This window comes from Enhydra lutris, unplaced genomic scaffold (genome assembly GCF_002288905.1).
Source record: "Enhydra lutris kenyoni isolate GAN:26980312 unplaced genomic scaffold, ASM228890v2 scaffoldscaffold83, whole genome shotgun sequence".
Taxonomy (NCBI): Eukaryota; Metazoa; Chordata; class Mammalia; order Carnivora; family Mustelidae; genus Enhydra; species Enhydra lutris.
This window is the reverse complement of record NW_019154167.1, coordinates 3,564,014-3,588,228: the sequence shown is the minus strand read 5'-3', so window position 1 is coordinate 3,588,228 and position 24,215 is coordinate 3,564,014. Positions and strand designations below refer to the sequence as shown.

Genomic DNA, 24,215 nt, shown 5'->3' with positions numbered 1-24,215 from the left:
AATTTGTTAATAGTTCCTTACCCTGGAGTGTTTACAGAACCTAACACTGTGTCAAGCATGTTCATTTATTACCTAATTTAATTTATAGAATAGTCTTACAGGTTATATAGTGAATTGGGTTATATAGTGGCAGAGCTAGGGATTGGACTGCAACAATGTGTAGGCTTTTTATTTATTATTATTTATTTTATTTTATTTTTTAATATATTTTTTTATTTTTTATTAACATATAATGTATTATTAGCCCCAGGGGTACAGGTCTGTGAATCACCAGGTTTACACTCTTCACAGCACTCACCATAGCACATACCCTCCCCAATGTCCATAACTCCACCACCCTCTTTCTACCCCCCTTCCCCCCGCCACCCTGTTTGTTTTGTGACACTGAGAGTATCTTATGGTTTGTCTCCCTCCTGATCCCATCTTGTTTCATTTATTCTTTTCCTACCCCGTAGACCCCCATGTTGTTTCTCCACTTCCTTATATCAGGGAGATCATATGATAGTTGTCTTTCTCCGATTTGACTTATTTCGCTAAGCATAATACCCTCTAGTTCCATCCACGTCATCGCAAATGGCAAGATTTTTTTTCTTTTGATAGCTGCATAGTATTCCATTGTGTATATATATACCACTTCTTCTTTATCCATTCATCTGTTGATGGACATCTAGGTTCTTTCCATAGTTTGGCTATTGTGAACATTGCTTCTATAAACATTTGGGTGCACGTGCCCCTTAAGATCACTACATTTGTATCTTTAGGGTAAATACCCAGTAGTGCAATTGCTGGGTCGTAAGGTAGCTCTATTTTCAACTTTTTGAGGAACCTTCATGCTGTTTTCCAGAGTGGTTGCACCAGCTTGCATTCCCACCAACAGTGTAGGAGGGTCCCCCTTTCTCCGCATCCTCGCTGGCATCTATCTTCCTGACTTGTTAATTTTAGCCATTCTGACTGGAGTGAGGTGGTATCTCATTGTGGTTCTGATTTGTATTTCCCTGATGCCGAGTGATGTGGAACACTTTTTCATGTGTCTGTTGGCCATCTGGATGTCTTCTTTGCAGAAATGTCTGTTCATGTCCTCTGACCATTTCTTGATTGGATTATTTGTTCTTTGGGTGTTGAGTTTGATAAGTTTTTTATGGCTTTTGATTACTAGCCCTTCATCTGATATGTCATTTGCAAATATCTTCTCCCATTCTGTCAGTTGTCTTTTGGTTTTGTTAACTGTTTCCTTTGCTGTGCAAAAGCTTTTGATCTTGATGAAGTCCCAATAGTTCATGTTTGCCCTTGCTTCTCTTGCCTTTGGTGATGTTCCTAGAAGTTGCTGTGGCTGAGTTTGAAGAGGTTGCTGCCTGTGTTCTCCTCAAGGATTTTGATGGATTCCTTTCTCACATTGAGGTCCTAAATCCATTTTGAGTCTATTTTCGTGTGTGGTGTAAGGAAATGGCCCAATTTCATTTTTCTGCATGTGGCTGTCCAATTTTCCCAACACCATTTGTTGAAGAGACTGTCTTTATTCCATTGGGCTTTCTTTCCTGCTTTGTTGAAGATTAGTTGACCATAGAGTTGAGGGTCTATTTCTGGACTCTCTATTCTGTTCCATTGATCTATCTGTCTGTTTTTGTGCCAGTACCCATACAGTCTTGATGATGACAGCTTTGTAATAGATCTTGAAGTCTGGAATTGTGATGCCACCAACTTTGGCTTTTTTCTTCAATATTCCTCTGGCTATTCGACGTCTTTTCTGGTTCCATACAAATTTTAGGATGATTTGTTCCATTTCTTTGACAAAAATGGATGGGATTTTGATAGGGATTGCATTAAATGTGTAGATTGCTTTGGGTAGCATAGATATTTTCACAAAATTTGTTCTTCTAATCCAGGAGCATGGAACATTTTCCCATTTCCTTGTGTCTTCCTCAATTTCTTTCATGAGTACTTTATAGTTTTCTGAGTACAGATTCTTTGCCTCTGGATAGGTTTATTCCTAGGTATCTTATGGTTTTGGGTGCAGTTGTAAATGGGATCGACTCCTTAATTTCTCTTTCTTCTGTCTTGTTGTTGATGTATAGAAATGCAACAGATTTCTGTGCATTGATTTTATATCCTGACACCTTACTGAATCCCTGTATGAGTTCTAACAGTTTTGGAGTGGAGTCTTTTGGTTTTCCACATTACGTATCATATCATCTGAAGAGAGTGAGAGTTTGACTTCTTTGTCGATTCGGATGCCTTTTATTTCTTTCTGTTGTCTGATTGCTGAGGCTAGGACTTCTAGTACTATGTTGAATAGCAGTTGTGATAATGAACATGGCTGCCATGTTCCTGACCTTAACAGAAAAACTCTCGGTTTTTCTCCATTGAGAATGGTATTTGTGGTGGGTTTTTCATGGATGGCTTTGACAATATTGAGTTATGTACCCTCTATCCCTACACTTTGCAGAGTTTTGATCAGGAAAGGATGCTGTACTTTGTCAAATGCTTTTTCAGCATCTATGGAGAGTATCATATGGTTCTTGTTCTTTCTTTTATTAATGTATTTTATCACACTGATTGATTTGTGGATGTTGAACCAACTTGCAGCCCTGGAATAAATCCCACTTGGTCGTGGTGAATAATTCTTTTAATGTACTGTTGGATCCTATTGGCTAGTATTTTGGTGAGAATTTTCTCATCTGTGTTCATCAAGGATGTTGGTCTGTAATTCTCTTTTTTGATGGGATCCTTGTCTGGTTTTGGGATCAATGTAATGCTGGATTCATAAAATGTGTTTGGAAGTTTTCCTTCCATTTCTTTTTTTTTTTTTTTTTTGGAACATTTTTAGGAGAATGGGAATTAATTTTTTTTTAAATGTTTGTTAGAATTCCCCTGGGAAGCCATCCTGCCCTGGGCCCTTGTTTGTTGGGAGATTTTTGATGACTGCTTCAATCTCCTTACTGGTTATGGGTCTGTTCAGGTTTTCTATTTCTTCCTGGTTCAGTTTTGGTAGCTTATATGTCTTTAAGAATGCATCCATTTCTTCCAGATTGTCAAATTTGCTGGTGTATAGTTTCTCATAATATGTTCTTATAATTGTTTGTATTTCTTCAGTGTTGGTTGTGATCTCTCCTCTTTCATTCATGATTTTATTTATTTGGGTCCCTTCTCTTTTCTTTTCTTTCTCTCTCTCTCTCTCTCCTCTCTCTCTTTTAAAGATTTTATTTACTTATTTGACAGACAGAGATCACAAGTAGACAGAGAGGCTGGCAGAGAGAGAGAGGAGGAAGCAGGCTCCCTGCAGAGCATTGATCCCAGTATGTGGCTCAATCCCAAGACCCTGGGATCATGACCTGAGCCGAAGGCAGAGGCTTTAACCCACTGAGTCACCCAGGTGCCCCCCTTCTCTTTTCTTTTTGATAAGTCTGGCCAAGGGTTTATCATTTTTATTAATTCCTTCAAAGAACCAGCTCGTTTCGTTGATTTGTTCTATTGTTTTTTTCGTTTCTATTTCATTGATTTCTGCTCTGATCTTTATTATTTCTCTTCTCCTGCTGGGTTTAGGCTTTCTTTGTCGTTCTTTCTCCAGCTCCTTTAAGTGTAGGATTAGGCTGTGTATTTGAGACCTTTCTTGTTTCTTGAGAAAGGCTTGTACTGCTATTTATTTTCGTCTCAGGACTGCCTTTGCTGTGTCCCACAGATTTTGAACCATTGTGTTTTCATTATCATCTGTTCCCATGAATTTTTTCAATTTGTCTTTAATTTCCTGGTTAACCCATTCATTCTTTAGAAGGATGCTCTTTAGTTTCCATGTATTTGGATTCTTTCCAAGTTTCCTCTTTTATTGAGTTCTAGCTTCAGAGCATTGTGGTCTGAAAATATGCAGGGAGTGATCCCAATCTTTTGATACTGGTCGAGACCTGATTTATGACCCAGGATGTGATTGATTCTGGAGTATGTTCCATGTGCACTAGAGAAGAATGTGTATTCTGTTGTTTTGGGATGGAATGTTCTATTTATATCTGTGATGTCCATCTGGTCCAATGTATTATTTAAGGCCTTTATTTCCTTGTTGATCTTTTGCTTGGATGATCTGTCCATTTCAGTGAGGGGAGTGTTAAAGTCCCCTACTATTATTGTATTATTGTTGATGTGTTTCTTTGATTTTGTTATTAATTGGTTTATATAGTTGGCTGCTCCCATGTTAGGGGTATAGATATTTAAAATTGATAGATCTTCTCGTTGGACAGACCCATTGAGTATGATAAAGTGTCCTTCCTCATCTCTTATTATAGTCTTTGACTTAAAATCTTATTGATCTGATATAAGGATTGCCACCCCAGCTTTCTTTTGATGTCCATTAGCATGTCAAATTGTTTTCAACCCCCTCACTTTACATCTGGAGGTGTCTTTGGATCTAAAATGAGTTTCTTGTAGACAGCATATTGATGGATTTTGTTTTTTTATCCATTCTGATACCCTGTGTCTTTTGATTGGGGCAGTGAGCCCATTTACATTCAGGGTAACTATTGAGATATATGAATTTAGTGCCATTGTATTGCCTGTAAGTTGATTATTACTGTATATTGTCTCTGTTTCTTTCTGATCTACTACTTTTAGGCTCTCTCTTTGCTTAGAGGACCCCTTTCAATATTTCCTGTAGAGCTGGTTTGGTGTTTACAAATTCTTTTAGTTTTTGTTTGTCCTGGAAGCTTTTTATCACTCCTTCTATTTTCAATGATAGTCTAGCTGGATATAGTATTCTTGGCTCTATGTTTTTCTCGTTTAGTGCTCTGAATATATCATGCCAGCTCTTTCTGGCCTGCCAGGTCTCTGTGGATAAGTCCACTGCCAATCTAATATTTTTGCCATTGTATGTTACAGACTTCTTGTTCCGGGCTGCTTTCAGGATTTTCTCTTTGTTGCTAAGACTTGTAAATGTTACTATTAGATGATGGGGTGTGGACCTATTCTTATTGATTTGAGGGGGGTTCTCTGTGCCTCCTGGTTTTTGATGCTTGTTCCCTTTGCCATATTAGGAAAATTCTCACAATAATTCTCTCCAATATACCTTCTGCTACCCTCTCTCTTTCTTCTTCTTCTGGAATCCCAATTATTCTAATGTTGTTTCATCTTATGGTATCACTTGTCTCTCAGATTTTCCCCTCATGGTCCAGTAGTTGTTTGTCTTTCTTTTGCTCAGCTTCTTTATTCTCTGTCATTTGGTCTTCTATATCACTTATTCTCTCTTCTGAATCATTTATCCTAGCAGTAAGAGCCTCCATTTTTTATTGGACCTCATTAATAGCTTTTTTGATTTCAACTTGGTCAGATTTTAATTATTTTATTTCTCAGAAAGGGCTTTTATTTCTCCAGACAGTGTTTCTCTAATATCTTCCATGCCTTTTTTGAGCCTGGCTAGCACCTTGAGAATCATCATTCTCAACTCTAGATCTGACATATTTCCAATGTCCGTGTTGATTAGGTCCCTGCCCTTCGGTACTGCCTCTTGTTCTTTTTTTTGTGGTGAGTTTTTCTGCCTTGTCATTTTATCCAGATAAGAATATATGAAGGAGTGAGTAAAATACTAAAAGGGTGGCAAAGACCCCAGTAAAATGTGCTTTAACCAAATCAGAGGAGACTCCAAATCGTGGGGGGAAGAAAGGGGCTAAAAAGAAGTTCAGAAAAATAATAAAAAATTAAAAAGTGAAAAAAATAAACAATATAAAAAAGCATATATGTATATATATATATGTGTGTGTGTGTGTGTGTGTGTGTGTGTGTGTGTGTGTGTGTGTATGTGTGTGTGTATATATAATATATATATGTATATATGACTGGTGAATAGAACAGGTTCACCTACTTAATTTTGGGAGTATTTTGGTCTCTTAGAAGAAAATATCTCCCGAAATTTTAAAGAATGTAAAACATATATAAGGTTAAACATGATGAAGTGATGGAATATGACTATAAAGATGAAAAAACTTTTTAATTTCTAAGGAAGGAGTTGATAAGATAAGTTGGTTGGGAGAATAAAGAAAAAGAAAGTGAAGAGAATTTGCTCAGGCTGGAAACTAGAACAAAGCCCTCTGCTAGATTTAGGGTATATTTTGATCTATTAGAAGAAGTTGTATCCCAAATTTTTTTTGAATAAAAAAACCATATGTTTATACAAAAAATAAAGTTAGATACAATGAAGGATAAAATGTGACTATAATAATGAAGGTTCAAAAAATATTTTTTGAAAGGTATTGTTAAGATAAACTAGTTAAAAAATGTTTAAAGAGGAAAGGGTAAAAGTTAAAAAAAAGTAGCAGAAGAAAAAAATTAAAAAAAATTAATTAACTTTTCAAGTCTAAAGAATCATGGGGAGAAAGCCATGAATTCCATGCTTTGCTTTCTCCTACTGTGGAATTCCACTGTTCACCTTGGTGAGTGAACTTGTTCAGGCTGGATTTCTTGCTGATCTTCTTGGGGAGGGGCCTGTTGTAATGATTCTCGAGTGTCTTTGCCCGCGCTCTGACCTCACCCAGCCTGTGACCAAACATTTCTGTCTCTGGCACACAGCCCCACCTGGAGTCTCTGAACCCCGCAGATCCCTGAGCTCTTCCAGGGGAGTCTCACCAGGTCCTGTGGGGTCCCCGCTCATGGAGCAGTGACCTGTGCTATGGATCATGATAAAGTAACCCCGAGTTGAGAGCTTGCTCCTTGGCTCCGTCTCTGTAGCCCACTTTTCTGCTCTAATACCTGTGAGCTCTGTGACTCTCAGACAGCCCCGATCCTTCTGTGACCCTGCAGGACCAGAAACCACGCTGTCCCTGGGTGCGCTTCACCCCTGTTTAGCCTCTGGAGTGATGTCCCTCAGTGGAGCAGACTTTTAAAAGTTCTGATTTTGTGCTCCGTTGCTCTGCCACTTGCTAGGAGCCAGTCCCTGCCCCTGCGGTCTATCTTCCCATCGCTTCGGATTCACTTCTCCACAGGTCGATTTTCTGTTTCTAGAATTGCTGCTCTTCTTCTCTTCAATCTCCTGTGTTTGGAATGGTTTGATAAGCTATCTAGCTGATCTTCTGCTACCTGATGTCGTCTCAGCCTGCTACTTCTCTGCCATCTTGGCTCCTTCCCTCTGTAGGCTTTTTAGTATTTGGTCTCAGCCTACTCATTGCTACTCTCAACATTAAAAGTATTCAGAATTTTTTTGTTTACTTCATGTTATTTCTCATCTGAGTGCTTCACATGTTGTTCTCTCTATCCAGTATGTCTTACCTAACTTTTATATATTGTTTAAAACTCAGCTCAGATATTAATAGTAGTCTACATGCACACCAGACGTCTTTGTCCATGCCCAGTCTGCTGTAATCTTGGATGATCCAGGGTTAGAATTACTTCAGATGTTTCTTCCACATCTTTCTCCTCTTCTTCTCTTTTGTGTATTCTTATTACACTTATGTTATACTTCTTATATTTCTTCCATAGTCCTTAGATATTATTTTTAAAAATTCTTTTTATTTTTGCTTGTCAGTTTGGGAAGTTTTTATTGACATATCTTCAAACTCACTGATTTTTTTTTTCTTGGCCATGCCCAGTTTACTAAAGTGCCAAGAAAGGCATTCTTTATTTCTGTTATAGTGTTTTCATTTGTAGTATTTCATTTTATTTTTTTAAAGAGTTTCCATCTCTCTTCTGTTCTTACATGTTTTCCCCCCTTGCCTTTAGGTCCATTAACATATTAATAATATTTATTTTAAATTCCCTGACTGATAATTCCAAAATTTCTACCATACCTGAGTCTGGTCCTAATGCTTGTTCTCTCTCTTCAATTGGTGGTTTTTATTTTGTTTTGTTTGTCTGTTAGTATACCATGTAAATTATTGTCAAAAGCCAGGCGTAATGTACTAAGTAAAAGGAACTGAGGTAATAGGTCTTTAATTTGAGATTTTTACATTTATCTGGCTAAGAGTTAGGCTGTGTTTACTGCTTGCTATAGCCATAGATATTAGAGGCTAAAATTCTCTCTGGTGTCCTTGATTTCCACTCTCCTGTTATCTTTGGTTTTACCTAGAGACTTCTTAAATAAGGCCTGAATTGTGCAGTTATTTTTGCTATAATATCCTATTGTTATACAGGAGCCCTGTTGATGTCTTGTTAAAGTGTAGGGTAAGGGAAAGCAATCTGTAATCTTATGATTAGATTTCAGTCTTTAGTGAGCCTTGTCCCTGGGCTATGACCATCACAAGTGCTTCTCAGCTTCTCTCCCACCTCCATTAGATGAGACAGGAAGGATAGAGGGAGCTGGTGCTGGCTATTTTTCTTCCCCCACTTCAAAGACTAGAGGGGCTGCCATCAGAATTTCCCTTTTCCCATATACTTTGAGGACAGGCTGTTAAGGAGAATAGGACTCTTTGGGTATATTTCATAATGTTTACTTTTTCCTTCTTTTGCCGGGAGCATAAGGGGATTTTTCTCTAGTTTCCATGCTGAAAACCTGGTGGGCCTCCTGGAGGTAAACATTCTAAAAGTGTGCTCTTCAAAAGATTGCCCCCCCCCAGGGGTTTTTATATATAAAGCTAGTTCATAGTCTTCAGAAATTAGTAAGTTATCCTTAAGTGCTCCTGTTAGTTCCTGGCTCCTGTGTTTGCTTCAGCTTGCAGTAAGTTGTGATTCTCTGTATCACCTGTCTCTGTGGTTTTTGGGGTAGTGGTTTTCACTGTCACCATAAATATCTGATGAATATAAGAAGAGTTGTTGCTTTTCAGTTTGTTCAGATTTTTTCTTGTTGTATGGATGGTAGTGACAATTTCCAAACTTTTGCAGGTTGAATCAGAAACTGGAAGTCAACACCTGCATTAGAATTATAACTTGGGGGATGGTGCTGGGGTGGCTCAGTTTGTTAAGCATCTGACTCTTGGTTTTGGCTTAGGTCATGATCTTGGGGTCATGGGATCAAACCTTGTGCTAGGCTCTGTGCTCCACACAGAGTCTGCTTGAGATTTTCTTCCTTTCTCTTCCTGTCCCTCTGTCCCTCCTCCTGCTCTCAATGCATTATCTCTCTCTCTCTCTAAAATAAATAAATAAATGAAATCTTTTAAAAAATGAGTTATAATGTTGGATTGTGTTTTGGATCATCTCAGACCCCTATAGAAATGCAAATCACATTAATTCCTGAGAGACATTAACATGTCATAATAGATGTGTATGTAATATGAAAGCAGAGTAATGAGAGTGATAATAATAATAGTATAGTAGTTAATATTTACTGTTTTTAGCATGTGATGCTCTATATTACTGAGCACCTATATACATTACCTCTTTAAATCCTTATTATTGGCTGTATTGGTAAATATTATCACCACTTTTTTCAATAGTTGAAAAACTAAGGTTTAGATCAATGAATTGGCATGTTTAAGAACACACAGTTAGGATTCCAACCCAAGTATTTGAGTCTAGAATGTACAGTTGAACCACTGTAGGGTACCAACTTTAGCATTAGGACTATGAAGAGAGAAAGAGAAATAGAGCTAGGGAGGGGAAAGACTTTGTCAAATTTGTTATCCTGTGAATTTGGAGTATGGGTAGGGATGAAAAGGGCAAAGTTGATACCTAATTTACAATTGTGCTCCTATGTCTTCCATCTTTAAATTGAAGAAAGTTCAAGTTCACTACAGTTTGTTAGGTAGATGCCTAGATACTCTATGAAATAGTCCAGTCTCCATGTGAAAGGAGAGAAATTGGGTCAGAGTGCATGAGTATTAGGTATTTGAACAAAAGTAACTTGAGGACCAGAGATTACGTGATTGGTTTATGGTTGTCCAACTACTTTGTGTCTGAACTTAAGAATCAGAATAAATATTTAAATAAATCTTCCTGGTATATTTGCCATGAGAAATGAGTCCTGTGCTCCGAAAGCCCTGAAATAACCAGACCAACAAATCAAACTGATTAAATAATACCTGTTTGTATGATGATGATATTTCAGAAATGTACTGTGAATATGGTAGTGACTATTTCAGGGTGGAAATTCCAACATCCAAATGTGGCTAGCAACATGTTACATTAAGAAACTTGGTCCAGGGGTGCCTGGGTGGCTCAGTGGATTAAGCCTCTGCCTCCAGCTCAGGTCATGATCTCAGGGTCCTGGGATCGAGCCCCACATGGGGCTCTCCGCTCAGCGGGGAGCCTGCTTCCCCCTTTCTCTCTGCCTAGTCGTGATCTCTCTCTCTCTCTCTGCATCAAATAAATAAAATCTTTAAAAAAAAAAAAAAAAAGAAACTTGGTCCACAGATGTTCCTACTGAACCTCCTAGGCTCCCAACTTAGTAAATACTGGCAAGTGACAAGTGCCACTCAGGAAGGCTGACAGAGAGGGAAGGAAGCTGGGCTTTAAGGATTGACATTATTTTGATTGAACAAGGAGGTTGTACAACAAACGGCTCTATGAGGGATCAGTCAGGACATGAACTGGAGCTGTTTATTGAACTTAGGTACCTCTGCAAGACTGGCCTTCAGCAAAACCTTCAAGCTGATGAAGTTTATTTTAATGGTCCCAAAGTACAAATATAAGGGACCTACTCATATTTAAGGCTTTGAAGGTTTTTCCTCACCTCAGATAAACAACCATCTTTAGATTTGATTTACATGTTTCAAATTTCTTTGCCTAACAGGCTGTCAAAATTAAATTAAATGGATATGGAGCAATGAGGTATGGCAATGATGCTTGTTCACTAGGAGAGAGGTCATAGGGAGATTGGGGACAGGAGAGAAGTAATGACAGTAGTAAACCTAGCAGCCAGCAGTTTAAGGGAAAGATGCTGTAAACGGTGGAGTAAAAAGGCTGGAAGACTTTGGAGATTTGATATAGATACCCAGATATGTGAAGGATAGCCAAGGAAATAATTTTGTAAAGGATGGGTTGCTTGATGTATGATGGTCATCTATAAGCTTCTTCTGAATAAAATAGAGTTTCTCTACCCACCTGCTAGGATTAGTGTTGGAGTGGCCTCTTAAAAGCTATACATTTTCAGCGGATTAAAGTATTATGTTCCTGGGGATGGTTAACCAATTAGTGAAGATTTGTTTTCATCTGATTAGTCCATTAGCACCAATTTTCACCAAAGAGAGCTGGAGGTTTGGAGGAGACATAATCCAAGATTGTGAAAGTTTAGGGATAGAAAGCATTCTCTGTGCTGAAGACCACCATATATAGTGCTCCCAAGAGTGTAATGAATAAACTCTGTAAGCCTCTGTGCTCTGGCTGCTCACATAGTAGTATATGTTATCTTCATATGTAGAGTAAGAAACTTAAGCAAATTTGACCAAGATAACAGAACTTGGGTGAACCCCAGATTTTGACTTAGAGCTGTCTTGCTCTGACTACAGTTTACCTTTTCATCTATACTACATTGTCTCTAGAAGGGTGGAGATGACCTGACAATAACATTTTCCTATGCCAAAGTTTAAAAAAATCCACAAAACCCTATTAGGTACAAATAATCTTTTATAAGGCTAGATGGCAACTTGGAAGGCAGTTGGGACTATCTCGATCTAGCCCAAAGAATGTGTAAAGATTCCAGGCTGTTCTTCAGCAGGGGTTATTTTCTAACTCTTATATACTCTTTAGATTTTACTTCCTAGGGAAAAAAGAAATCAAAGCAGTGTGCTGGAAAAATGAAAATGGTTAAAGCTAATTGCAGATGGACTTTCCCCAAAAATGACATTAGAAAACAAAGTCATTTGTCTTTGAATACAATGAGTGTGTGGGCTCATTTTCCCACCCCCACCACTGCTGTGTGAAAGTGAAGCAGCTCAGTTTTCATTTTCCTTTCCTCTCAAAATGCCCAGAGGGACCATATTTTTGTGTAATAACCTTCAGAATGATTCTTTAGAAATCTGAGGCTATTGGAGTTCGAAGCAATGCGAAAATAATTGTGGATTATTATTGTATGACGATAGTGGCAGCTGGACTATTTTTTTTTTGTTGTTGTTCAGACTTTCTTCTTCATTTTCCCAGAAACCTTATATCCCAAGGTTTAACTCAGAAGCAAATCTCATATAGGTGATAAACCTTGCCAGACATGGTATGTAATATAATTTCAGACAGACCCTTAACTGTTCTTTGGAAAGACCCTAGGGAGTGAAGCAGACTTATATCTAGATGCCCTAGATAGTATTACTTTTATTTACTCTCTGACAATGTGTGTGGGTAGTTGTACTGGACATAAAGCAAGCGTATCTCTTAAATATTTTACCTGTGAACTTAAGTGCCAATTCTTGTGTTTTGTTGTCAAAACTCCTGCTATCATAAAAGAAAAAGATCTGTTACAGTAAGAAACTATTAAATGGATACTCATTCAATTAAATTATTTTACACACACACACACACACACACACACACATGTGCATACATGTACACAAGTATGTAGAGCTGGGGTTGAGAGTCAACACTGATTCTATCTTTATGTGAATGTTTAGAATGTATTTGTGGAGGGCAGGAGTGGGGGTGAGGGAGAGAAGGGGTTGAAGAGATGTTGTATATACCATAGTGGGAAAAGAGAAAATTTCTCTTAACAATTATTTACATCATTGGCCTCACAATCATTTTTTCATTGTCTTAACTGACAGATTCAAAATTTAGATGATAAAATATTTTTGCCTTGATTATTCAGCACTCCCTCACAGTTGTCCCCTACACCTCCTCTTGATGTTTGTATAGCTTTTGGCCACAGTTTGGTTGAACATTTGAGATGTGTGGTAGACAAACTGGAACCATATCTAAAAAGTAGTCTGAGAAAATTCCCAAAAGGCAAAGCCACTTGGCTGAATATTCTTACATACTTGGTTATTGCTATGTCTTTGTCACTCTCTGGAAAATTGTTAAACATTCCTTTCTAGAGAAGTCCAATCTTAGTAGCAAGACTCCCTCATGTTCCCATCAGGCGTGTAGAAAAATTATCTTCCAAACCCAGATCTTATTCTCTGGTCATATGTCACTGAACTCAGAAAATGAGCGGATAATTTCTCCTTTTTATTACTAGAACAAAATGTGTCCTTATTTTACCTAGCTATGTTTCTAAAGAACTGCTTAAGCCTAATTTTCTTGACCCTTGCTCTCACCCCCACCCACCTAGATGGATCTCATGATTATGGGAAGGGAGACTCTGGAATATTAGCATCAGTCTTTAACTATAAGAAGTAGTTAATAAAATTATTGTAGACTATATTGCCAATGTAAAAGCTTATTATGGATTTTTAATAATGCCTCAGACTCCCTTGTAGTATGCTTTGTTACTAAATGAACACTATTCTTTTAGGACTCTTAGGAAAATCCCTGTCAAATAGAAAAAAATGTAGGACTTTATAATGATATTTAGCAACTTTTAAGGTTTTGCTATATCCTTTTTGCATCTTGGGGAGTTTGTATGCTTTTCCATTTTTGCAGAATATCTCTAAATATTCTAAATATTCTAAAGATATTTTGCAGAATATCTCACTTTCTGCACTTGGGATCAGTCTTTTAAGGTAGCTATTGGGCTGATAGTTGTGATATTTAAATTGGACACATTAAGATGCTGTTGTGATTTTTTATGGTCATTGACTTAACTCTAGTTATATATTTTGAAAAGAAAAGAGAAGAGCATAAGAAAGTGAAAGTGCTAACTTGTCAGTACTAAGACTTGATGAGAATTTAAATTTTTTTGTTTGTTCACAAATATTTTCTCTGCAGGAATGTAAGCCCAAAATGTGGAGAAGTATAATAATACAGAAGGGAAATGCTCTTCTAATCCAAGAAGTTCAAGAAGAAGATGGAGGAAATTACACTTGTGAACTTAAGTATGAAGGAAAACTTGTAAGACGAACAACTGAATTGAAAGTTACAGGTAAGAATTGGTTCTACCAAATTATGGCAAGTGAAATTTGGAAACAAATGGAGGGTTTTAGAAGGGAGGAGCATGGGGGGGATGAGTGAGCCTGGTCATGGGGATTGAGGAGGGCATAGATTTCATGGAGCACTGGGTGTTATATGCAAACAATGAATCTTGGAACACTACATCAAAAACTAATGATATACTGTATGGTGACTAATATAACATAAAAATAAATAATAATTTGTTATGGGAAGAAAGAGTTTCCAAAACGAACAGCGAACTTGCAGTGAATTTAGGATTGGCTACAAATCAGATGGTTTGAAAGCTCACTGTTAATAAGTTGTACTGATAAACTGTATGTGGAATATGGACAATTGATTTAGGGAACATGAGGCCAACTGCTGCATATCTCTTCTCTGCCTTTATGATGTGTTTTTAACTCTTCAAGATATCATTGTTACTAAGCATCTCAGAAAAGATATACTGGAACCACTTTAGAATGTTGATATGTAGAATCTCCTTGTAGGTAATGCCTGCCTCAGAATGAGACTCTACTGGGCTTTTGGAATGATACCCTCTTGGACTGCCTCCAGAATATCATTTATACAAAACTGCTCATAAATGACTGAAATTATTGTGTGCTTCTAGTGATTCTTAAATGGAAAAAAAATCCCAACAAATAGTATGTATATGTGTATTTTTTAAAAAAGATTTTAGTTATTTATTTATTTGACAGAGATCACAAGTAGGCAGAGAGGCAGGCAGAGAGGCAGGCAGAGAGATAGAGAGGAGGAAGCAGGCTTCCCGCTGAGCAGAGAGCCTGATGCAGAGCTCTATCCCAGGACTCTGGGATCATGACCTGAGCTGAAGGCAGAGGCTTTAACTTACTGAGCCACCCAGGCGCCCCATATGTGTATTTTAAATCTGAAGTACAAGTAAAATATAAACTAGTAATTCTACTCATACCAAATGAAGGAGAGAAACAGGATATTCTGATCTGGTGGAGAATGTTAGAAAGTAGTTTTCAGTGATATGACAGAAGCTAATACCATAAGTGTTATCCCTGATGATGGGTATGATGGACCCAAGAAATTTCATGACAAAAGTCTACCTGCTATTGTTCCTGAGAAAACCTTGCCTAATTTTTTTCTTCTTATCTATGTTTTAGCTGTATGTGTGTGTGTGTGTGTAAGTGTTCACACACACATTTTTATTGTAGATAAAATCTGAGCCATAGTAAAATTTGACATTATCTAGACAATCATAATTATGATTTTATTGATTAACTTAAGACTGATGCTCTTGGGCATTACCAGTTTAACTATGTAATATTGACATCAACTAGTTAATTATAACATATTCACACAAATGTTAGAAATACAGATTTCCTTCTATGTTATTTTTGCATATGTTCATCTGACCTTTTTGGGGTAGTATTAAAATCAGTCTACTAATAATGACATTTGCTGAGTAAGTTCATTGGTGTAACTCATATTTAATTAAGTTTTTGATCACTAAGAGTCAGCAGTTTGTTTTGTCTTTTTCAAAATTCTGAATGTTAGTACAAGGAATAAAAAATATTTTATCAGGGGGCACCTGGATGGCACAGTTGGTTAAGAGTCCAACGCTTGGTTTCAGCTCAGGTCATGATCTCAGGGTTGCAAGATTGAGATCCAAGTCAGGCTCCGTGTTGATGTATGTACGTATACTTTAGTTCATTTTCTATCCTAATACATGACAGTTCTACTTAGTCTGAATTTGTAGAGTAACTTCTGTGGAGGTTTAAATTATTCTTTTAATTAGTATTGCACGCCTTTCCTGTATGAGCTTTCACAATAACTAACCCTGTTGGGCCAAATCATATAGGAAAATCTGCTTTTGGTTGATTTCTGATTTTCTCAATGTGAACTAGACTTACTGTCTCATTCAAGGAGAAGAGTCAATCAGGAAGTTATACATCATTAATAAGTGACCTGACCATGCACAAATCCTTCCAGTATCATCAGTTTGACCACAGTCACACAATCCTTATCAGCTGTTTGCAGAACACCTCCATTAGGAATTATTTACTAAAATTTGTAACATTATAGTGGTTGGCTTGGGTTTAAGTTGGATCAGAATAAAGTTAACACCAAACCTCTTTTATGCTCCCATCTGATGGGTTGTGGTGACAATACATTTAATTTTTTTTGTTTCTTTTTAGATTCTGGAAAAACAGAGCTAGAGCTACTACTTTAGGGCATTTTATGAGGTGTTAATTCACTTTCCCTAAACTTTTCACGTAGTTGAACTATACATTTAAAATTTCACCTCAACTCTACTTCCCAGAGATTTTCAAACTTTAAAGCACATCAGAATCATGTGGAAGAACACGGGTAGAATGAAGATGAGGTTCTTTAAATACAGGTTCCTTCTCTTTCCTTCAGATTCGAATTCAATACATCAGTAACAATGGGAACTTGCCTTTTTTTCCAGGTAATTCTGTTGTATGCCTTCTAAGGATTATGTTTGGAGAAATAGTAGCTGAGAGAATAATGCCAAAGAAGTCAATCACAGGTTTGATTTTCTTGTGGGCATGTTAGTTCACATACACACACACCAAACTCATTTTCATAGGCCCCAAATTGTTTTACCTAACTTCCCAAGAGCTGTCAGAAACTATAAATCCTTGGTCACCAAAGGAAATCTGTTAAGGGAATGTGGGGATAAAGCAGCCTCAGCCACTGAAACAGTAATTTTTCATTTGAGTAAAAATATACTGAATATGTATCGCATGCTGGAGAAAAAATAATTCAGAATTATCCTTGGGTCAGTGGTCATTATTCTGATAAGAAGATACCAAGTTTATGTATTTATTAATATACTTCAAATATTATGTTTGATGTAGAAACAAAATGGTCTCTTGGTATACCAGTTCAAGAGGTTGTTTTGTGAAGATTTATTTTTAATTTGTACTTTTCTAGAGGTTTTATTTATTTATTTGAGAGATAAAGGGAGGGAAAACATGAGCAGGGGGAGGGGCAGAGGGAGGAGCAGGCTCCCCTCCAAGGGAGCCTGATGTATGGTTCCATCCCAGGATCCTGAGATCGTGACCTGAGCATAAGGCAGATCTTTAACTGACTTGAGCCACTCAGTTGCCCCTAATTTGTACTTTTATGTAAGTTATATTGTGATTTGTGTCAGTATTACAAAGCGATTAAACAGTTTATCCTCTCATAATTCAAAATATAAAGCTGTTATTATTTAAAACATAACCCCCTCATACTTGTTTTCAGTTTAGCAATATGCAGGTATGGAATAGGAATTTCAATATAAAATAATAGGATTGGCTAATTACAAAATTATGTAGAGTGTGATTCTTTAAAATTATATATTGTAAGTAAGCAAAATATAAAAGTTTATCAAAATTTTAAGAGTTTTTTTCTGTTTTTTAAAATTTATAAGTCTGAGAAATACTTCTTCAGTAAAGCAAGTTTTTTTTTTTTAAGTGTATAGGTGCTACTTGTTTTAAATAGATCAGTTACAAAAAGATCCAGATATTCAAGACTGATGAACTAGAAGGTAATCATTGGTTTTATGAAATGATTTTTTTCCATATAAAAGAATTCATTGTAAGATTTCTTTAAATAGCCAGCTTTCCTGCTGCATTAAAATAGGATTTGATTTAAATGCAACTTTTCTGGAACACTTTTAGTATATAAATTATTTCAGGCTTTTGTGATGTCATGGACATTTCCTTTTATTTCTTTGGAGGGTACAGATGAATAGGGAAGGGTATAACAACAAATAGACATGTACATTAGTGTGTTTAGGTCATTTGTCAAAGACACCAACAGCTAACAATTTTATTTCCCACAGCATATTTTAGGTAGCTGTTTGTTATTTTAGAGATATTTTCCCTTTATTCTCACATTGAGTTTTGTGCAGATGGCTAGTTGAAGTGGTAAGAAGAGAAGCGAGTGTTGATTATATGATAGTGAGAATGTAGAACAGGTGATAATGGAAGAAGATGAGGAGTGGGAGAGGATAGGAAAGATAAGGTAATAGGGTCTCCTGGGATTAGAGGAGAATGTCTGCCTTGGGACGGTCAAAGGCAGATATAAATTATAGGGGCTTCCCAAAATGAACACCAGCAGGAAACCAGCACTAATTAACTGTATTTGGAAAATAATTCACCATTCACCTGACAAATCATTCACAAATGCATGATTTTATTCAGCTTTTTAGAAATGCACTTGGTTGCTTAGGAAAAAAAAAAACACCAACCTGTTCTTTGGTGACTATGCAAATAATACCAGTCCTCCTAATTATTATAAACAGCTCTAGAGTTCCAGATTTGGGATTCTTTACATGTTAGGATAATCTTTTAATCCATTTGTGTCTAAATGCTGTGGTTAGAAAGAGAGGTTTATTCTATGGATATATTTCAAGGATTTGCTGCTAGGTTACTATTAAGCAATGGTAGCACACAATCTGGATACACAAAGCTTGGTAAAATTACAGAGTAGAAATTGGGATCAGTTTTTGGTGAAGATGTTCAAATGCATGGCTTCAGTAAGTGCTTTTAATTTCACTTCGCCAAGTTATAACTAACTGTAGTGCATTGTTGTCTGTGTCCTTGAGACTGCATAGTTTATTAGAATAAACTTCCTCTGGTGTAGAGAATGGCTGCTATTTACACACAGAGGGAGCAATTTCACATCAGGCTTGAAGTCAGGCTTTTGTTGGCCCTGGCTGTTTATTTATGAGTCTACTGTTAATGCTGAGACATTGAGGTGAAAGTGGGTTTAGGAGAAACAGGGGAATGTGGAGATATGGTGGAGAGTTGGGGGAAGAAACAGAATGGAGATTCTGACTGAGTAATGATAGTATAATAGGAGAAGTGATCTGTAAGCCAACAACTACATGATAATCATAATAGGGGGACCCAGAGATCTAATATCTATTGAGAGCTCACTTTGTGGCAGACATTATGCTTAGTGTTTTTCATTCATTTTTTTCATTTAATCTTCAGAACAACCATATGAGGGTAGATACTATTACTGTCCCCATTTTATTGAGGAAGAAAACTTAGGTGAAGTGACGTGCCTTCAGTCATATATTTTGTAACTGACAGAGCATGGATATGAATCTAGGTCTTTCTGACTCTTAAATATAACTTTTTAACCACCACCAAGAACAAACCATATATTGCCAGATATATATTACATACATTGAAAAATATATCAAAATATTGATCATAATTTTCATTATTCCACTATAATTTCCTTTCTAGACATTAACTATTCAAAATTTCCTGTTGGAATTTAGATACCACTAAAAAGGATGCACTTGACATTTTGGAGCCTAGTCCTTATAGATCTCAGTGAGTACCTTAGAGTAGATCAATAGGAATGGGACACAGAACTAAATTTAAACTTAGGATGGTGCCAGGAAACAGGAAACAAGAAAAAGTAAGGTTCCAAGAAAAGCAAGAATGTACAGAAGATGAAATTTGCCAAGCTTCATATTTTGGTGTCAAATGGCACTATTAATACGAAAATCCATATTGAGAAAAAAATGGATTCCAGTAAGGTTCATAGCAGTTATCATAATGATTTTTTTAAGATTTTATTTATTTATTTGGCAGAGAGATCACAAGTAGGCAGAGAGGCAAGCAGAGAGAGAGGGAAGCAGGCTCCCCACTGAGCAGAGAGCCCAATGCAGGGCTCGATCCCAGGACGCTGAGATCATGACCTGAGCCAAAGGCAGAGGCTTTAACCCACTGAGCCACCCAGGTGCCCTATCATAATGATTTTAAGCTAACAGAAGTGAAGCAATGGAGAACAGTCTAGTTAAACAATGTGATTCAATTGGTAAAGAGGAGTCAACACATAAAACGGTGCCTACTCTGTGCAACAAGGAACATAGGATTCAGGTTTCTTAATGTGATTCCGAAATCAGACAGGTGGACAGAATTATGTTCCCTTTGGAACCTGAGAATTTTTTTTTATTTTTTTCATTAGAACAAATAGTGTTTTAAACAGTTTCTAAACTTTTCCAATTCTAAGAAATGTTAATAGTTATTTCTGGAAGAGAGGAAGGAAAGGAGAGGAGGGGGTGGAGAAAGGTTCTGTGGCAATGTGTTTATCTGCCAGGTCAAAGTTAAACAGGTCTCTTTTTTGCAAGGCATTTCAGGGCATCTTAGTGTATATCATATTCTAACATGTATTACAGTTTTCTGAAAGGAGGATGAAATATAATAGTTTAGGACATTTCCTAAACATGTATGATCACATAACATAATCCACCCCCACTAGACTAAACTATGGCTCAGAGTTTAAACCATTTGCCCTAGGGTGGCAGCTGGTGAATGGCATGGCTCCGACTAGAACCCCCATCTTCTTATTACTAATATACTGTTTTTTTCCTATCATATCCCATTATTACTCTGTCCTTAGTCCCTTAATCCTGGGTTCTGGGCCAGAAAAAGAGGAGATGTATCCCCAGAAAGACTCCAAAATTGGAGACTTCAGAGCTCAGGTCTATGGATCCCTGAAAAAACCTAGTATATAAAATGTTCATTTGCTAACCCATGGTTTTGGCTTAAAGAAGAGATAGCTGTGATTCTATTCCTTCTATAAAAGGAAAAGCATTTACTGCTGATGACTGAATCTAAACCAGCAAAAGGGTAATGCCCTAATCAATAGTCAAATGCTTCTAGAAGCCAGGTGAATCAGGTACCTGAATGGGTGTGTAAGTAACATGGAGAGGCAAGCTGGAGAACACTAGCTGTATTGACTTAGCCCTAGCTGTCAGCATGTGAACTTAAGGATCCAGTACTATTAGGCCCTTTAATTTTTGAAGAGATTGTAGAAGTCTGGATTTTTATGCGGAGATCTGTGGTTTATTCATCATTGTGTGGACTAAGTAAAACATGCCTATATGCTGAATTCAGTTTGGAAATTGTCTTTTTGTGGCCTTTCCTTAAAGAGTTTGGTTCAATAGCACTTAGAAACAAGTGAATGACTGTGTGGCTGGCTCAGAATTTCCTCTACTACTTCCACCCCCAGCAGTGAGCAGGGGAAAAAAACAAAAACAAAAACAAACAAACAAAAAACGTAAGTGTCCTGGAGAGCAGTTAATAGACAAACTGAGAACAGCACTCAGAAGCCATCCTAATCACACCACCCAACAGACTGGTCAATCCAAGCAGAGAGTGAAGGGCACAATTTATGGATATAATACTACAGGAGGGGTATTGGTGAATTTATCACCTTACAGAGAAGAACAATTTAAATGATGAAGCAAGTTGGTCTCGAATATTACAGATAAATGAAAAGCCCTGGGGATAAAGTGCCTACCTTGAAACTGCCCCAAAGCAATGCAATGTGAAGCAGTGAGGGAAAAAAAATCATTAGCATATGTTCTCTCTCCTTCATGTTCTGAGCAACCAGTTAACATGATCTGAATGTCTGTGTCCTGATTATCATGTGAGAATGTATCTTGTTTATACCTTTCGTGTGACTTAATGAGGAAAGCCCTCAGCATTCAATAGTTCTTTGCCACATTAAGGAAACTTTCACATGACTGACTGTGCATTTCATAATTGACTGTTCTTTTGCACAGTCGCAGGTGCAAAAATCTCGTGACCAAAACCGGCTGGTAGCAGCTCCTTTGCCTTTCCTCCTAGGACTCCCTCTCCCTTCTTGGGTGACCCTGGCCTTTCCTAGCATACCCAGCCCACTGTGAATGACATCTTTGTCCCTTCTCTGACTCTTTTAAATGTCCTAATGTCCTGTCTTTTCTGTAGCCCATCTCCTCAGATTCTTGTTTTCTGCTGGGTCTAATCTAGTTCCTCAAAGAGATAAAGAATTCCTAACCGATAATGGCCCCAAATGTTTCCCTTTACAGCTAACATATTTGCAGTTTAATAGATATTTCAATTCTGTAACTCATAGGCATGACTAATGGTGGGAATTTCTGGCAGCTTTGCAGTGCCTGTGGGGGGCCTTTCCCAGAGTGTCACAATTCATACCCTGCAGGTGGCTGCTTGCTCCCTCTAGAAACAAGGTCAACTCTACTCATGACCTTGGGTGACTAGGAGAAAAGAAAAAAAAAAGCCTGCTTAGAGTTAGTGGGAAGGAAAGCCTTGAGAATCAGTCTAAGGAGTGATTTTTTCCCCTCTTCCTTTACTGCCTCTGTTGTTTTGTCTTTCCCTTTTCCCCCCTATTTCTCTCCTCCTGCCTCACCCTATGATATAGGGCTATCAACCCTGTTGGTGACAGACAAGGTCAAAGATATTTCCAGTCTCTGTCTTGGAAAATGTTTGCATGTTTCTATGCCTTATAGGGAGACAAAAAAAAATGTTACTAATTGTCCCATTAGCAGAAAGCTGGTCTTGTTTCTCTGCAAAGTTTCTCTGGACTATAAGAACATTTATTCCTGTGGGTTTGTTTCGTAAGTAGCTGTACAGGAGACCAGCTTGGAGGGCTGAGGGTGAGCAAGTTAGAGCACATGGCAGCAGGATATGGCAAACGTGCCCAATCCAGGTCAGTTCTGCTCCAGTGGCTCTCTTCCATCACCTGAGGTGATCATTGACTCCTTGGCTGACTCCTCTGACTTGAGTTAGGGGTAGGGTAGGGGATTCTTGGGAAGGAATTACAGTGTGACTTCTAGGTGTATAGACCTCTAAGAGTCATGGACACAGGTTTTCCTAGGTCTGTTATGTTCATTTGTGAAATTCTCAGCTACCTTGCTCTCCTCCAACCTGAAAGTAGTGGTTTGAGCAAGCTAAGACTATTCTCTCAAGCCAGTCTTCTAGAGGATGAAAATGAGGAGTTTGATATGGTGGGAGATTAGCCATGAGCCAGATCCAACAGAATGGAACAGATGCTCAGAAGACCACCATTTATTGGGTCAGGTATTGTATTGTACAATCAGTCAATGTTCACAATAACCTTGAAAGTTAGGAGATATTTATTTTATAAGGGAAGAAAGGGAGACTCAGAGGAGATAAGTTACTTGTCTATGATCACACAGATAGTAAGTGGTAGAATTAAGATTCAAACCCACATTTGTTCCAAAACCTTGCTCTTAAAGCAACCAGCCAAAAACTACCTACGTGGCTTCTGCACACAACAAAGCTCACCAAATGCCACTAGTTCCTTTTTTTCCTGCTTTCTTGCCTGCTTCATGCTCTTTCACTCCCCTTTGCTAAGATGAAACCTTCACAGATTAATCTCATTTACAGTTACTAGTTTCTTTCTCCAAAATTCCCTTGGCAGTTTTACAAAAGTTTTCACCATGCTGTTTGACACTAATTTATAATTAATTATCTTGAAGTACTTGGTGTAGGTTTTGTCTCACCAATTAGACTAATGTCCTCCATATTCCATTGTTTCCCATACAAAGGTTTACCTTGACGTTTAGATATACAATTATGGTACTAGGAGGGAAACACTAAGTTTTCCCATATATGATCTCATTTAAGCACGTGAAAATCCTGAGTGGTAGTGTCACTTTAGCCCCAGTTTACCAATGTTGTTGAAGTTGAAATTCAGAGAAGTTAAGTAATTTTTCTCAGTGTCCTACTGTAACTAAATAATAGCACTGGAGTGAAGGTTCAGGTGGTGGTGGTTGTTTTCTCAAAGCCTGAGCCCCTTCCACTAGTAAATTCTTATAGAACTATATATTATTTGGAGTACTATAATCGGATTTGACTATAACAAATTTTCTTATGTGGAGGTGGATAAGATCTTTTGCTGAGAAAAATATCTAGAGGAAGTCATTTCTAAGAAATTTTAGCTAGACAAAGAATTTGATTCGTAGAGAAGACCTGTGGAAAACTGAAAACTTGATTTGCTTCCTTGGACCTTGCTTCAGAATCAGAAAAACATGACTCAAGTATAATAGTAGCTGTGTGACTTTGAGAAAAAATAATTTATTCTTCTGAACTTGAGTTTTTCCCCATGCAAAATAAGGACATGTTAGTGTGTTCAGTGAAGAAAATATATGAAAATCACTTAGAATGGTGTTTGGGAATTAGTATTTAAAAAATGATATTAATTATTATGATTAGCATCATTTTCATCATTATTATAACTGGAAGTTTTGCAAAGAGGACCACACAGCCATTTTACCACAAGAAAGCAGTCTAACAAATGGTTTAAGACAAATTGCTATTTTTAATAGGGCGCTTCATTTACAGGGGATGAATTTTTAAAAAAAAAAATTAAGGAGTTAACCAGGGCCTATGACAAACTCAAGCCACAAGGCTACATTCATAGGTATTTGAGACAGCTGGTGTGTTCTGGATTTTTCAATTTTTTTGAGGGAGGCTTGGATGGCTATGTATTTCCCCCTTAGGACTGCCTTTGCTGTATCCCATAGGTTTTGGACC

General features: G+C 37.4%; 1 protein-coding gene across 1 annotated transcript in view; it reads left to right on the top strand.

Moving 5' to 3' along the window:
- Nucleotides 1–24,215, top strand: part of LOC111161285 (interleukin 1 receptor accessory protein like 2) — a 645,149-nt gene that overhangs the window by 61,891 nt on the left and 559,043 nt on the right. Inside the window, exon 4 of the mRNA XM_022524867.1 lies at nt 13,693–13,846. Within this exon, the coding sequence (XP_022380575.1) occupies nt 13,693–13,846 (154 nt within the window). The remainder of the gene's footprint in view (nt 1–13,692; nt 13,847–24,215) is intronic.